General features: G+C 39.3%; 1 protein-coding gene across 3 annotated transcripts in view; it reads left to right on the top strand.

The window, feature by feature from the left end:
- The window catches only part of PCCA (propionyl-CoA carboxylase subunit alpha), a 344033-nt gene that overhangs the window by 245206 nt on the left and 80954 nt on the right, over positions 1-17873 (top strand). For all 3 annotated transcript variants that reach the window (XM_082602231.1, XM_082602232.1, XM_082602233.1), the window contains one exon: positions 9791-9889. In XM_082602231.1, the coding sequence (XP_082458357.1) occupies positions 9791-9889 (99 nt within the window). The remainder of the gene's footprint in view (positions 1-9790; positions 9890-17873) is intronic.

Here is a 17873-nt window from a genome sequence, read left to right on the forward strand (position 1 = left end):
TTAATCTTGAAATGATTACAGAATGGTGTGAAATGTGGTGTCCTTATACTAAAGATTACAGTATTACATGTCTTTTTAGAGTTTACACTTTTCGAAAGCTGGCAGGACCTCCATTTGGATGTTCTCACATTGTCTTTATTTCCCCTTTATCTCTGTTGTTGTAAATGATTAGTTTTATGATTATTCTGCTTATGGTGAGGGGAACCAATTGTAGATATGGAAGAATATATGTGGGAAGATGTGTCTTTCTCAGTAATCCAAGTGCGAGTTGGTGGCAGGTTTGGGTAAGGCGGTAGTGGTGCAGATGCAGAGAAGCTGGGCAATTTGAAAGCCTTTTGAGTCATCTGTTACTCCTAAACCTATTTCCTATGCTCTTCGGCATAATCTCTACTTGCTCTCAACCTTTTTTCCACTGTGCCTTCTGTATCTCTTGCTTTGTCATCAACCAAGTCCCCTGGATTCTCAGCCTTTTCTCTGAATGTTCCGCCTTAACAGAAAGAAACCTGGCGGGAGATTTGCTCTCATACTGCATGTACCTCAGAGATGGGAGTTGGGAATGTTTTCCTCCTGGTGTCACTCTAGATAACTGTTCCCCTCCCTCTTATAAAACCCTTGTTCTTTGAAGCTCACTTTCATTGGTCTACATCACCACCTCCCCTTCCTCTTGTCAACCTTCACGTTCCCTCCCCTGCATCCCTCCCCCTGCAACTGAAGAGTAGCAACCAGTTCATGGTCTGTCTCTCTGCCTCAACACAACCATTAGTCCTTACGTTTTTCCTCCATTCATGAATCCACTCCCGTTTTTCTGTCATTTATCCAGCTTAGATTCCCTGGCCTATAATTGTAGTCATTCACTTAACAAATACCCTTAACTTCTTCAACCCCGTCATGCTTCCATCAGTACCAACCTCAAATGAACTCAACCTCTTACTTTCTTTATGCCCATCTCAAACAAGGTCCCTGAGCATTGCTGGAGGATGGTCCATACCGTTACCTGGGCATAGTGTCTCACTGCAGCTGCGCTTTGAACCCCGTGTGGCAGTTTTGCTGTTTTTCCAAACGGTCACTCTTCTCCCTTTTCCTCAGTGACTATTTCATATCTTGACCTCTGTGTTCCCAGTTCCCAGTTTCTTTCCCCAGTTTATATTACTCCTGAATATCCTACTTCTCTCCACGACCAGTAGTCTAGACCTGGTCCCTATAATTTTTATTTTTGTTTCATCTAATGCATTCTCCAAGCTGTAGCCAGAATGATCCTTTAAAAATACAAAGCTAATGATGTCACTCTCCAGTTGGAATCCTTTAGTGTTTCCCACTGTTCCGTCCTCTCTCTGGGTGCCATGTTCTCCTTGGTTTCCTGTCTTCTACACACTGGTTTCAAATAAGCTAAGCTCTTTCTTGCCTCAGGGATTTTTCTTCTACATGATACTCTCTCTGGATATTCCCACCTACCACTACCACATTAACTCCCACTCACTCTTCAGATCTTAGCTTAAAGATCACCTCCTTCGAGAGGTCTTCCTTCCTGCTGAGAAGTGAAGAGTAATGAGGATAAGAAGAGAGTATAAAAATTGCTGAAGAAGATTTGTGACCTTTCAGAATACAGTTTTAGCAGCCAGATTGTAGAAGGTTAAGGGAAAAGGTACGTGGTAAGAAAGTAGATACAGAGCAACTTATTCTAGAACCTGTCAGAAGAGGAGAATAAATAGTTTGGTGGCTGGAGGGCATAGTGGGCCAAGTGCACGTGCTTTGAAAATATGGGAATCCTGTGTGTGCTTGAAAACAGAGGGGAAGCGGCCAGTGTGTGAATGTCAGTAGAGGAAAGAAGATGGTTGATGATGCATGAAAGTAACAGGACTTATGTCTCATGGCTTCAGTTTTGGCAAAGAGAAGAGGAGGTCATCTGCCAAGAGTGTGGGTCAGTATTAGATGATAATTAATGTAAAGTTGTGCATTTGAGCCCTATGCCTGTTTAAAGACGTAAAATCTTTATGTTTGAGTTAGTGTTTCTAAATAGAGGTGTTGAGTCTTTGGATTGTTTTTTAAATACAGAGCTTTAAAATAATTTAAAATATTACAGTGTTTTCATGGTGCTAGAACAGTTCAACAATATTGTCTGCCTTGAAAGGTGTGAAATTTTATTTGGGCCCCAGAGTTTTATGTCATTTGTCACTTCACTCTTGGTCTCTCTTATCCCCACACTGAATTTTACTTAATTTGTTAACTTTTATTGCCTATTAAAGGAAGGATCTTAAAAACTTCCAACCTCAGACAGAGGTCTTTGAGCAAAACAAAAAGCCCTTTCCTGTATTAGAATTTGCCATATCAGCAATTAACTCTCTAAATATATCTTAAATAAAAGGGCTTTGCAGCCATCAAACTGTAGAATTTGAGACCTAGAAGAGATCTTCACCATTGCTGGTTTAACTCCCTCATTTTCAGATGAGAATGAGAGTTGAGAAAGAGAGATTGTCTGAAATGTGTTGTCAACTTGGGTGTTGTAGATGAAATCAGTAAATCTACAGCCAGAGAAATTGAAAAGAGTATTGCTCTGTTAACCAAAATGAAGTTTTAAAACAACAGCTACTATTTACTGTATGCTGTTAGTGAATGATCTAAAGTAGGTATTGATTGTATGCTATAATGAAAGAGGAATTAGGCACTTACACTTCTCCTCACTTAAAAATTTTTTATAAAATATATATACATACACAATTTTTTTTTTTTTTTTTTGTGGTACGCGGGCCTCTCACTGTTGTGGCCTCTCCTGTTGCGGAGCACAGGCTCCGGACGCGCAGGCTCAGCGGCCATGGCTCACGGGCCTGGCCGCTCCACGGCATGTGGGATCTTCCCGGACCGGGGCACGAACCCGTGTCCCATGCATCGGCAGGCGGACTCTCAACCACTGCGCCACCAGGGAAGCCCCCTACACAATTTTATACATATATAAAATTCAAACAGTGTGAGTGGGTTTGCAGTGAAAAGCAAGCTTCCCTTCCATCCCTGTTCCTCAGCCACTCTGCTTCTCTTATACATTTGTCCAGCGATATTCTATGCATTTAAAACACACACTTAAAGGGTTTTTCCTTAATAAATGATAGCATATTTTATATAGTAGTCTGTGTTTTCTTGGGGATGGTTTCATATCAGTATGTATAGAGATGCCTCATTTTTAAAGAAGGGGCACTAGGTCCTTATACGCTGCAGGTTATGTTTATATGATACACTTTAAGGACAGCTTGGCTGGGTATAAAAAGAGAATGTTGGGGGGCAACATTTTTTTTGTACTTATACCACATTGCTCTGTGGTCTTCTGTATCAGTGTTGCTCTTGAGAAGTTAGGCTGACCTGAGTTTTTTCCTTGCTTGTGCATGATTTCTTATTTTTGCCTAAATAGCCACTTAATTCTTTCTTTATTCTTAAAGTTCCATAATCATCATTGATCTACAAATTCAAGGTTTTATTTATTTTGCAAAGCTTTACCCTAAATTAATCTACATTTACTCTTCTTTCTTTCTTTCCTTTTTTTTTGGGCCGTGCCACGCAGCTTGTGGGATCTTAGTTCTCCCAACCAGGGATTGAACCCAGGCCCTCAGCAGTGAAAGCGCTGAGTCCTAACCTCTGGACTGCCAGGGAATTCCCTGTTCTTTCTTTATAGCATTTTCGAAGGAGAATTTGTATATACTTTGGATCTCATTTCTCCCTCCTCCATATCTATTGTCTTCTCTATAAATTGTTTTTATATTGTTGGTCTTTTCCACTTTGTTTTATATGATTTCTGTATGTCCTTTGCTTTCTTTTTAGTCATATTTATTCTATTTTTAGTGCTTCTTAATGTGGCTTTTATCTCTATAATGTTATTTTTCTCTTCATTTTTTTTCTGAGTTCTGCCAGCTTGATTTTCATTTCCTTCTGTTGTTGTTCAATCTCTTCTTTGAACCTTTGTTTTTCTTCTTTGAGCTCATTTTTTTTAAAGAAGGGTCACGTTTCCTATGGTTGTCTTTGAGACTTTGGAGAATTATTTATCTGAACTCTTCCTGTGTTTCTTTGAGGAGTTCTTGTGTTACATGCTCTTTATTTACCTTTTTCTTTTTACAAATTTTTTTTGAGAATTGTATGCAAAGATTCAGTATTGATTGTTTTCTGATTATTATTTATGTTGCAGTAAGGTAAGTGGTTGGTTATAAGCATGGGCAGCCTACAGCTTTTCCTTGTCGGGCTTGTTACCCTCATAACCCTCTCACCATCTCTGTTATTTCCTGTGCCCTAGATTTCATTTCCCATTCGTTTTGGCACTGAAAAGAGAGGGTGGTTCTTTGTGTCCGGTTCTCAGTGTCGTAACAGTGAGATGCCACGTACACTCTGCATCAGCTGCCTCAGTCCCCTTGGCTGAAGAGTTAGGTGTGAACAATATGTACGGCACAGTAACAAGAATTCTTCCGTGCTCTGCCTCCATCTTTTTATGGTATTAAACTGTGGTTTAAAGAGACATTCCCTGCCTCTCCTACGGCTTATACTTACATCTAGCTTCCACTCACCTAATGATAGCATCAGTAGAATCTACTGTTCAGAACTATGGGAGTTTTGTTTTGTTGGTTGTTTTTGTTGTTTAGAAATCTGTTTGTTGCTTGAGGCCTGACAAGGCATGTGATGGCTTTCAGCATGTTCTCTTCCCTCATTTAAACTTTGCAGATATGTTTCATAGCTTAGGATTTGGAGCTTATCCCTTCAGTTATACAGTGAAGTTGCAAATTCAGACTCATTACTTACCAGGTGTATAAGAAAATGTAGTTGTTTTTTTTTATCACATATGATCTTTAGTAGGGGGCGAGGGGGAAGAAAAACTCGCTAATAAGCAGGATCTTGGTCTCTTTTGGTTTAACTAGTTTCTTTCAGGTACTATAGTACTTCAGGTTTCTTCCTCTCCCTCCCCCTTCCACTAAGGTGTGGATTCCGGGTGAATGTGAGAGGGGCCTCTGGGGATGCAGTCACGTTGGTCTCATAACCATGGAGGTGGGACAGAGAACTCAGACCCACAGTGTCCTTGCGAGGCTTTGCTGCGAGGACCTGGACCGGTGACTGTTGATCCTATTTGTCATCAAAGAGGCTTCTGCTCCCCGTGGTCCTGGTTACTTCTTGCCTTCAGTCATGGAGTCCCCAGTTCTATGTGGTCTTTATCCTGACCCAGGCTCTCTCTAGTCATCTCAGTAGGACAGGTAGAAACTTTTAGATTCCTACCACTATGATGTACTGGGATCATCCTTCCAGCCTGTGTCTCCATCAGTGCTATAGTGTTATTCCAGAAGTAGACCTCTAGCCCAGATATTTTTAGGGTACTTGATACCAGTCAGAATACCATCTCTCTCTACTGCCACCCCATGCCTGTTCCCAAGGATCCATGACAAAGAGGAAATGGGGCTGCTGTGATCTCTCCGTCTTCTGTCTTTCCTTCATATAATTTAATTTTCATGTTTGTGTCTGGAAGGAGCTTGCGTTCTGTCCTTCTCGCCAAGGTAACATTCACATCCACTCATCCAGCAGCAGAGGATACAGGGAGAGAAGTCGACTTATCAGGAAGGGAAGATAAATCAAAGGTAGTTCAAAAATACTGTTTTCAGTTTTTGAAGAGGTATGTTTTTTCCTTAGGTTTTCATTTTTTAAGAGTCAGATTTATTGAGGTATAATCTGTATAAAATTTACTCTTTTTAATTGTGTGGTTTGGTTGAGTTTTGACAAAATATATAGTTGTGTAATCAGCACCAATATCAAGATTTAGGACAAAAATTTCCCTCATGCCCCTTCCTAGTCAGTCACCCTCCTACCCTTGGCTCCTACCAACCACTGGTCTGATTTCTGCCATATAATGTCATATACATGGGATCACACAGTGTGTATTCTTTTGTGTCAGCCTTCTTTCACTTAGCGTAATGTTTTTGAAATGCTTATTGCTAGTTACAGATCATTGTGTGGATATACCATATTTGTTTATCCATTGTTCAGTTCATTTGGACTTTTAGGGTTTTTCCAGTTTGAGGCTGATGTAAACATTCTGCTATATATATTCTGCTATCATAAACAAGCTTCTATGAGCTTTCATGTATAGGTCTTTGTGTGTACATAGCCTTTCAATTCTCTGGGGGTTCCTAAAGTGGGTCTACTATTTTGCATTCCTGCCAGCAATGTATGAAAGTTTCAATTGCTCCATGTGTTTACCAGCTCCTAGTATTACCACTCTGTTTAATTTTAGCCACTCTAGTGGATGTGGAACACTGTTTCATTATAACTTTATTTTGCCTTTCCCTAATGACCATTTCATTATTTTGAGCATCTTTTCATGTGCTTGTCATCCGTCTCCTTTGATGAAGTGTCTATTCAAATCTTTTGTCCATTAAAAACAAAATGAGTTGGTTTTGTTTTTGCGTTATAAGTTCTTTATATATTTTGGATACAAGTCCATTATTTTGCATATATATTTTCACAACCTGTGGCTTGACTTTCCTTTTCTTAAAAGTGTCTTTCAAACAGAAGTTTTTAATTTTGATGAAGTTAAATTCATCTGTTTTTTCTCATAAGATTTGCATTTTTTGTATCCTAAGAAATCTTTGCCTGGCCCCAAGTCATAAAGATTTTCTCTCATGTTTTCCAAAAGTTTTATAGTTTTAGGCTTTGCATTTAGTTTTTTTTTTTTTTGCGGTATGTGGGCCTCTCACAGTTGTGGCTTCTCTACGTGCAGGCTCAGCGGCCATGGCTCATGGGCTTAGCCGCTCCGCGGCATGTGGGATCCTCCCGGACCGGGGCACGAACCCGTGTCCCCTGCATCGGCAGGCGGACTCCCAACCACTGCGCCACCAGGGAAGCCCTGCATTTAGTTTTAATTGTTTTGAATTGATTTTTCTTTTTAATGGTATGGGCTAAGGACCAGGGTTTATTTTTCAAAATATGAATGTTCAATTGTTGTTGATAAACTATACTTTATTTAATATCTTGGCACCTTTTTTGAAAATCAACTAGGCATTTATATGTGGGTCTCTGAACTCTCAATTTTGTTCTGTTAATGAATATGTCTGTTCTTACACCAGTGTCTTGATTACTGTAGCTTTATGGGAAGTCTTAAAATCAAGTGGCATGAGTTCTCCACATTTGCTTATTTTTCAAAATTGTCTTCACTATCCTATATCCTTTGCTTTTCTGTATATATTTTAGAATCAGCTTATCAATTCTACCAAAAAAAAAGTTTACTGTGATTTCGATTGGAATTACATTGAATATATGGATCAATTTGGGAGAGAAATTATATCTTAATAGACACTAAAACTCTTCTAATTCATGAACATGATATATGTCTCCATTTTTTAGGTCTTCTTTAATTTCTCATAAAGTAATGCTTCTGGTTTTTGAAAAAATAAAGTCCACCCCCCATGTTTTCATTTGTTACTTGTTTTTTAACAGCTTTATTGAGATATAATTCACATACCGTGTAATTTACCCATTTGAGTATAATTCAGTAGAGTGTAGTATATTCATGGAGTTGTGCCACCATCACCACAGTCAATTTTAGAACAGTTTCATCATGTCCAACAAGAAAGCCGGTTACCCATAGCCATCACCCCTCAACCTCCCCGCCCCAGTCCATTCCCCTCCCCACTCCTGCTTACCACAGCTGCTGGTTTGCTTCCTGTCTCTTGCAGATTTTTCTATTCTGGATTTCCTGTAAGTGGAACTATATAATCTGTGGTCCTCTGTGACTCTCTCCTGGCAGTTACTATGTTTCCAGGGTTCATCTGTGTTGTAGCATGTGTTAGTATTTCATCCTTTTTAAATTGCCAACTAATATTCCACCATATGGATATATCACAGTTTGTTTTGACATTCATAAAAATGGTTTATTTCAGGGTGTAACAACTTGGTTCTTCCTCTAACGTGATTTGAGTAGATTAGATTCTTTCCTCAGTTCCCCTTCATGTGCCCCAAAGATAGCAATTACGGTTTCATTGTCAGCCCTGTTGATTGGAAATTAATATCAAATAACAAATTTTAAGTGATTATCATTCAAAATCTTTCTTTTTAACCTCTAACTTTTTTTAACAAATAAAACTTTTATAATTGATTATTGAGCTTTTTTAAACTTAGAAACATTTTAAAGCAATATTTCAGTTTTAGAAGATCTTTTTAGCATTTAATATTTGTAAAACTCTACCTGCTAAGAGCTTCTTTTGGAAATCTTTCATTGCCTAAGGAGATACTTAATTTGGGGGGCAAGGGCTAAATAAGATCATTTAAAATGTATCAGTGCTGCTTTAATCAAAACTATAGCCTTTTCTGCTTCTCAGATCTTTATCATGTAGTATTTTAATAGTAAGTAATCTATGAGATAGTATGATTATCTGACCTTATTGTTAAAACTAGTTTAAAGGTAAGACAGTAAAATTACTAGAGACAGGGGAAGAGAGAAAATATTTAGGACCTACCATGACAAGCATATTGGTAGAGACTTTCATATGTTAACTTATTTAATCTTTAGAGCACCCCCCTCTCAGATAGCTATTTTTACTGTGTTATGGTTTGGAAACTGAAGCTCAGAGAGGTTAAATACTCCAAGTTAGTAAACACCTTTCACTTGATAAAGCAGCAGTGTCAAGTGAGACCCAAGTCAGAGTGATTCCAAAGCCAGTTTTTTCTTCCCTGTAACTGGATTGTACTGTGAGTACAGAGAGGCCACTAAACCCAGAAACGCAAGCCAGTGTGTGATATATGTCCTACTGATATTTCAGTACATAGCCAATAACATATCTTTGCGGAAATATATCTACATAAATACCTATCCAAACATATACATCTAAATATATAGGTACACACGTATTCTTCTAAACAGTGTTAAGTCTGTGTGACTTTGATTTTAGTGAGTGAGTATCTTTTAAGAGAATTGATAGTGAAAGAATTGTTAAGGATCGTGTATATTGGCTGTGCCACAGGCTTATTTTGAAACTTCAGCAAACTTAAATCTCTCTTTGTTAGGTTGTTTACTGTAGACTTAAAGTAGTGTTATTTTCGCTTACCTCTCGTATTGAAGAGTTAGCAAATGAGTGAATGAAATGGAAGAAGTAAGGAATGGTACTTTTAAGTTAGCTTTGAGGGTTTTTCTCTTTCAATTACTTTTATTTATTTGGATAATAAAATTTTTCTGTTAAGAATATCTGTTTTAAAAGATTATGGGCTTTGGGGGGTAACTTCATGAATGATGCCTGGATGAAATCAGTCATTTATGATGGACAAAAATAGGACAGAAGTTGCAAGGTTCAAATAGACTTTTGATTTCAACGCCAAAAACTTCTGCCTAATTAAAGCTTCTGTTTAATTAAGATAACAATGCATAGTCCTTCATTAAAATTAACACAGAAGAAGTTCTTTGTTGGTCCTTGGAGAGGATATTATGTGCAAGTCCTGTTGTGTGGGTCGCAAAATGTCACTGGCATTTATATGCATTACTCGTCTAATTGCAGTAAATGTAGCATGCCGGATAGGGTTAGGCTTAGAAGGCTGCTTGTTACTTACTGGAAATCACTCGAAACCGCAGTACCCAGAGGCAGCTGTGCCCAGGTCCTCACCTCTCCCCAGAGATGGCTGAGAAGACTCTCGTTGGACCCTGTCTTTCATGGTGAGAGCAGTAAACATGACAGGTTGTTTGGGGAGCCATCTGTTTAAAATGGCTGCTGCTTTGTACGCAGCAGTGAACTTGAGATCAGTTTTCTGTCTTTCTTCATGGTAACAGTCTTATTTGGTGTCACAACAGGTGGAAGTTGATGAGTCGAAACTAAATGTGACCAGCGCGTGGAACCTGGCTTCACCCTTACTGTCTGTCAACGTTGATGGCACTCCAAGGATGATACAGGTGAATGTTCTGGTGAGGTACTTAGAGGGCTCCACCAAGTCCAGAATCGTTACCAATACCTGTGTGGTTAATACTTACAGATAGAGTATGGAAAACCTACATTTTATCCACCTCATACATTTTATAGTTGAAAACATTTTTTCTTATTTTAGAGGATCTTGAGTTAAGTCCTATTCTGAGGAATCAATGTGTTCCTTTTTCAGGCAGTCTGGGAAAGTTATGTATTATACTTTGTTATAAAGCATCCTGCGTGCTTTTCTAAAAATATCGGAAGATTAGCAGTTTTCTTTGCCGTTGTGGGTTTTTAGTTGTAAAATATGACTGACTTTGTTACCTTTCTTTCCTCTGTAATTGAAATTGTGTGGTATTAAGTTAGCAGAAGCAGAGCTGTTCAGGTTGACTTGCCATAGCACATCGATGCCTTTTTAAATTAATTAATTAATTTAGTTAGTTAGTTAGTTTTGGGCTGTGTTGGATCTTCGTTGCTGCGCACGGGCTTTCTCTAGTTGCGGCGCGTGGGCTTCTCGTGGTGGCTTCTCTTGTTCTGCAGTACAGGCTCTAGGCGTGTGGGCTGCAGTAGTTGTGGCACACGGGCTCAGCAGTTGTGGCTCGCGGGCTCTACAGCACAGGCTCAGTAGTTGTGGCGCACAGGCTTCGTTGCTCTGTGACATGTGGGATCTTCCTGGACCAGGACTCGAACCCGTGTCCCCTGCATTGGAAGGCGGATTCTTAACCACTGCGCCACCAGGGAAGTCCCTCAATGCCTTTTAAAAATTAAGTAATCTTAATTTGTTAACCTTTCTTTTCCCCCCAATATAAAATCTGTTGTATTGAGGAGGTGCCTTGAAATCCAGAGTTGATTGAATGTTCTTTGTAAGCAGTGTCCTTCATTTGAAAGTAGAAAATCATGAAAAGAGGTTCTGCCAAAATTCCTTTACCTCACCACATAGTTGAGGTCCAGGAAAAGCAAAACAAAACAGCACAGAACATGTGGCTATCACATGCAGATAAAAATCCTAAACTCTCCATAGCATTAAGTGCTCATTCTTTTTTCTTTTCTATGGAAATCTTTTCACATTCCCTTACGTTGATTTGACACGGGAAACTGAATTTGTAACCCTAGAGAAATCAGGAAAATCACATCTAAAGATGACTGTACACCAGGTTCATATATACTTCTGTTAGAAACCGTGGGACGGAGGATTCCAGAATCTCAGTAAATATTAATGACTAAACTAATTTTCAGTATCAATTAGTATATTACCTTTATGGTCACAAGAAGCATTGAACTCTCAGCAATGAACCCTTTATTTTGACTTTGGTTTTGTGACTTGCTCCAGTATATTTTCTCTCTCTCATATTTTCTTTCATGTTCTAAGTATGAGGTTAAACACTTGGAGACCCTTGGAAAAATTTCACTGCATAATTTCATATCACTGAGATCCAGTTATTATGTCTTCAGAAAACATGGTTTTGTTACACTTGTTTATGTTAATAGAATATACTCTGCACTGGACGTACTGTGGCTGACATTCATGTGTTTTGGTCTGGGGGACATAGTAGGACCTCTTGGTAGTGAGGAGAGAGAGATACAAAGTTCTGCTTTCCAAATCTTTGTATATTATGTTATTTTCAGTGTTCTTAATGACTGTGCAGATGGGTGTCTTAGTAGCACTTTTACATGTAGAGTTTCCAGGTAGATTAACACTGGGTATGTATTTGGAATTATCCCCAGAAGTATTTTCACTAGCATAGGGATAATGCTCAGTAAATCTCTTTTCATTCTTGTAAGTGCTTTGCTTAAAAAAAGAAGTATTATTGTGAAACAAATGGCCCTCAAGGCAGACCCCGTGACTCTTTGGAGGAGGTCATTGCTTCCAATTAACTGCTCTGTCATTGGAAAAAACAAACTCAGAGAGATGGATGGTATACTGGGGAAAAAAAGAGAAAAAGTCTCTTCCGTAAGAAAAGATGAGGAAAATTTTTCCTCATCAGAACAGGTGAGTTTTACTTACTTTCTGTAGGCATTAGCACTCAGTGTTGACTCTCTATCTCCAAAATATAATGTGGTCCCTGTGAAATTAATAATAATTATAATAATAATAAATAGTGCTTAATGTGTATCAGGTACAGTTCTAAGCATAGTACGTATGTTAACTCATTTCATCTTCACAACAACTATATGAAGCAGGTGCTATTATTTATGCTTTTGTAAATGAGGTAGCTGAGGCTCAGAGATAGTAGGTGACTTGCTCAGGGTCACATAGCTAATGGGGGATGGAGCCAAGATTGAAATCCGAGCGGCCTGGCTGTAGGATCCGTCAGCCACCACACTATGCTAAGGCAGGCCATGTAATTTCCCTGTGATTACAAAACCAGGCAGAAGCTGAGCAGAAATGTGAACCCTGGCACTGTGACCGCAGGCTGTGTGCTTCTAACCACTATGCTGTACGGTACTTTTTTTTGTGTGTGTGTGTGGTCCGCGGGCTTCTCACTGCCGTGGCCTCTCCCATTGCGGGGCACAGGCTCCGGACGCGCAGGCTCAGCGGCCATGTCTCACGGGCCCAGCCGCTCCGCGGCATGTGGGATCTTCCCAGACCGGGGCACGAACCCGTGTCCCCTGCATCGGCAGGCGGACTCTCAACCACTGCGCCACCAGGGAAGCCCCTGTACGGTACTTTTCAATTTTCCCATAGAGTTCTTCAGATACTAAGTTACCTCTCATTTGTGCTGTAAACCAGTGCTGCTCAGACTTTATTTAGTGTGCTTCAGAATCAACTAAAAGATTTGTTAAAACTCAGGTTGTTGGACCCACCTACAGAGTTTACTCTGATTTAGTAGGTCTGGGCTAGGCGTGCATTTCTAAGTTCCTAGGTAGTGCTGATGCTGTAGGGGCCAGAGTTTGAGAACCACTGCTTTAACCTTTTGTAATCAGAAGATAAGCTGGGAGTGATGAGCAAAGTGACTTACATAGGAGCCAAGTCGTTTGAAGACTTGTCATTTACATAGTATAGATTCTGCTTTGTTCTTAGGCCAGTGGGACCCATGAAAGAGTTATAACTAGGGAAGTGATGGTGTGAACAGAATTGGAGTTTAGAAAGAGCTTTTTTCGGTTCCATTGTGGAGAATGGATCGAAGAAGAGTGAGATTGGAGGCAAAGAGAGGAATTAGGAGGTATCAGAAAAATGGGAAATCATTCTGCCTGGAAAATATTAGCAACAGTCAGGATGGAGAGCACTGTATGAGGAAGGGGTCTGAAAGAACCACAGGACAGAAAGAACCAGTGGCCTCACCGTGATCTTTGTTGATTTCTCTTGCACCTGCCCTGAAGCATGGATAGATCTTCAGTGTTTATTCCTAACTCCTTTTGTCTCTATGCTGACTTCCTGGGCTGCATTGCCCAAGAGTTTGAGCTCATTACCTCCAAGCAAATAGCTATGAAAATGTGTTTGTTTATATTTCTGTTGCCCTTGTTTATGGTAAATTCAGAGAAGAACTGTGGGATGGATATTACCACAGGTGTTTTTCAAAAGCGATTTTATAGTAATAACTGCTGTTCTTTTTTCCTTGGATTTTTGTATATACATTTAAACTTTTTATTATTGAAACAGTTTATATACACAAAGTAACACGTATTAGTCGTATAAGAGGTAAAGAATAGCTTAATGAGTCTGTTTACCCACCATCCAGATTAAATAAGGAAACCTTACCAATGCTATCGACTTTCCTCTGTGCATCCCCTGAGTAAATCCTCCTTCCTCCTGCCCCAGAGGTAACCACCATCCCGATTTTTAAACTTAGCACTTCCTTTCCCTTATGGATATTTACATATAGAGTAAAACTGTAAACAATGTATTATTTAGTTACTCGTGTTCTTGAACTTGATATAAATGGGACCATACTCTCTATGCTTCTCTAAGTTGCTTTTTCCTCAGTGTTATATTTGTGAGTTTGGTCTATGTTAATGAATGTAGTTTAGTTTATTTCCATGCTATATGTTATTAAATCATGTTAATTACCACAGTTTGTTTATTCTTTTTCCCCTAGGTAGACATTTGTATTATTTATTTTGTTATCACAAACAATGCTTCTGTGAACATTTTTCTACTACGTATTTCCTCTTGAAATAAGTGTTTCTTCAAGGAATATGCCAGTAGAATGGCTGGGTTTAGGGAATATGCACCCTTAACCCTACACGGTGTTGCCGAATGGTTTTCCCTATGCGGTTGTACCAATTTACATGCTAACAGTAGTGATGAAGACGGTGACATTAGCAGTATGAACAACAAGCTGACTTTATTGTATTCTTGCTATGCTGGGCACTGACTTTTCTAAGCACTTCTTTGCATTAATTTATTTAATCCTCACAGCAAGTAAATAAAGTATGTGCTAGTATTATTTCTCATTTTGTAGTTGGAGAAACTGAGGCTTACAGAGGCTAAATTGCTTGCCCAAGGCATTCTGCTAGTAAATGGAAGAGCCAGAATTTGAAGCCAGGAATCTGTGCCCTTAACAGTTTTTCTTCATGTCCTATGAACCCTTGGTATCCAAATGACTTAAGTTTTTCCTGACTGGTGGGTTTAAATAATCTCTCTCAGTGGTTTTAATGTATACTATATTTCCCTGATTAGTAATGACAGTGAGCATTTAAAAAATATATTTATTGACAGTCCTGTTTTCTCTTCTGCAAAATACCTGTTCATGGCTTTTGCCCAATTTTTTATTGGATTGTTTGTCTTTTTCTTACTGGTTCATAAATGTTCTTCATATTGTGTGTCCTGACCCTCTGTCAGTTACATGTGTTACAAACAACTTCTCCCAGTTTGTAGCTTGTATTTTTCCCTTTTTAATTTACACGAGTGAAGTTTTAAATCTGAGATTTCATATGAGAATTTTCAGTCTTTTCCTTTATGGTTTGTGTATTTTGTATTTGTTTAAACAATCCTCTTCTACTCTCAAGCTCATAAAGATACTTGGCTCTATTTTCTTTTAAGCCTTTTATGTTGTGCTTTTTCATATTTAAACTGTTAATCCTTCTGGGATTGAATATTACATACGGTGTGAGTTAAGAAAGGTCCAGGTTTAGTTTTTAAAATATAGATAACCAGTTGCGCCAGCGGTACTTACAAACCTGCTTTTCTTTCCCTAACTAGTTTGCCACCTCCTCACCTTTCCAACCCCAAAATTCTTTAAAAGGCTTATTGTTTCTGTGAAATATTTCTCAATTAATTGTAAACAAAAAGGTGACTTTTTCCTTAATATGAAGTTCTGGTCACTATATTTGCTTTCATGAGCTCTCTGTCGATTACTTTCATTTGTCATTTATCTCTGGGGAATCCCTAGCCACTTAAAGAGGGTGTGGGTGTGGGTGTGTGGGTGGGTGTTTTGCAGGACCAGGGTCTCAGGTGATATTTGAGATACAGCTTAGAAAAGCATGTTCATGAAATGGGAGGTAGATTGGGAATCATTCAAATAGGGAAGTAATGTGAGCTAAGCGTGGAAAACAGATTGGAGGAGCCAAGTTATGAACGGGAGGCTAAGGAGCCTATGCTTTTCAGGCACCAGTGGAGATATTGTTGAAACTTTTTGTAGAGGGAAGTGATGTCCATCAAAACGCTGTTGAGCCAAGAAAACAAATGCTGTTGTGGGGGGTTAGGGTGTCTTTATAATAAGAGAGGGGTTAAGGAGTTGAAGGGGGAAGTGGGGACGGAGTTCATTCAGAAGATATGTCCTGTTACGTCACTCGTGAGGCAACGGACCCTAAACTGGGGTGCTGACAGTGCACAGAAATGAGGGGGTGGGCTTGGGAGAAGTCGCTGATTAACCTTGACACAACTTGTTGAATGCTCTGTGCGTACAGTGGGGTACCATAGCGACCTCAAAATCCTGTCTCCAGCGAACACCGGTCCTCTGCTTTGACCATTAAAAATTTGTTTTCTAATAGGTTTTTATGGCCTTCCCTATCGTTAGGTGGTTATCCTCTTAAAAGCAAGGTTTTGAAAGTGAACCCTGCATTCTGTGCGTTTACATACCAAGCCACCCATCATCCACCAATTTCTAAAAGCAGGGAAAAAAGGATAGAAATTCAGAGTTCTATGCCAATCTGGGATTAAATCTGCTGCACTTTAATTAGATTTTTCTTCCTTCAACACTATTTTGAAACCTTAACGGGATTTTTTTAAATTGTGGTAAAATCTACATAAATTAAAAAATACGAAATTTACCATTTTAACCAATTTTAGGTGTATAGTTCAGTGACATTAAGTACATTCACACTGTTGTGCAGCCATCACCCCTGTCCATCTCTAGAACTTTTTTGTCATCCCAAACTGGTACTCGGTTCCCATTTAACACTAACTCCCTATTCCCCCCTCCCAGCACTGCTTGGCAACTGTCCCTATGAATTTGACTACTCTAGGTACCTCATGTAAGTGGATTCATATAGTATTTATATGTTTGCGACTGGCTTATTTCACTTAGCGTAATATCTTTAAGGTTTATCTGTGTTGTGGCATGTGTCAAAATTTCTTTCCTTTTATTTATCCATTCATCTGTTGATGGACATTTGGGTTGTTTCTACCTTTTGGCTGTTGTGACTAATGTTGCTATGAACATGGGTGTGCAAATACCTCTTCTAGTCCCTGCTTTTAGTTCTTTGGGGTGTATACACACGAGTGGAATTGCCGGATCATACAGTAATTCTAGTTTAATTTTTTGAAGAACCTCCATTTTGTTTTTAACAGCAGCTGCACCATTTTACATTCCTGCCAGCAACACACAAGGATTCTAATTTCTCCACATTTTCACCAACACTTGATATTTTCTGGTTACTGCTCTCGTTTTTGTAGTAGCTAACCTAATGGATATGAAGTGGTATCTCATTGTGGAACAGGATTTTGTGGAATAGTTATTGAGAAAGCATTCAAGGTACTTCCCAATACTTGCCATTTCTTTATCAGTTTTACTGTGTAAAACTGATAAATGGAGCTTTTTTAGTGCCAATAGAAGCAACTTTCTTACAACTGTTCTTTCAAACTCATTCTCTCAACTTATTCTTTTTTTTGCCGGAGGTGGGGGGGTGGGGGGAGTGTAATTGCTTTACAGTTCTTTCCTCCCCTGCATAAACTCATGTACAATTCTCACAGTTTGTAAACTTGCTACCAGGTAGTAAGCAAGTCATAGTCTATTTGGCAGAGAGTGTGTTTAAAAGTCTAGTTCATTGTAATGTCAAGACTGGTAAAACCTCTCCTGGTAAAAACTGGTAAAATTTCTCAGACTGAGAAAAGTTTATAGGGAAGATGAGAGTGTTGCTTTTTTCTTTCTTGCTTTATGTCCTCTTCCACTTCCCACCCGTTACCTGGGGTCTCTCCAGAGTTGCAGTATGGTGTAAGAATGAGTGGCACACGGCTGGAGGAGCTAGGTTGACCAGGGCAGATACAATCTGGTATTCATTCTTTTGGGGAATGACAGATGTCCAAAGCTGGCTGGCATCTTCTAGGACATTTTTGTGGGTTTGGGAGAATTCCTCACCTGTAGAACCCTTAATGCCTGCTCTGTCTTTTCCTGATTCCTATTCCTCTCGATAGGCAGGGTTTCCCATAATGACCCAGCCTGGGTCTCTTTTCCATGATCCACATCTGGGCCACAAGAAATAGTTATAAATCCTTGCCTCCCCAAAGTCTTCTTTCTCTGTCACCAGAAGCATTGCTTATCTTCCCTAGGTGTCCCTCACGATCCAGGAGATACAGAAAATCAAATCATTCTCATGAATTCCTTTCACTTGGCGTAAAGTGTTCAACCTTGATTTCTTAGCTTAAGAATTCCACCTCCTCTAATTAGTTTTTAATGTCTTTCATATTCTCTTGCTGGTTTCATAGTTTCTTAGCATGTCCTAGTAGGTGGCTTGGTCTAGCATCTTACTTAAGGATATGTGGGTATTTAGTTCCTATTTAGTTTTATTGCTGAATCCCTGTGACTACACGGA

This window comes from Mesoplodon mirus (genome assembly GCF_964341445.2).
Source record: "Mesoplodon mirus genome assembly, chromosome: 17".
NCBI lineage: Eukaryota > Metazoa > Chordata > Mammalia > Artiodactyla > Ziphiidae > Mesoplodon > Mesoplodon mirus.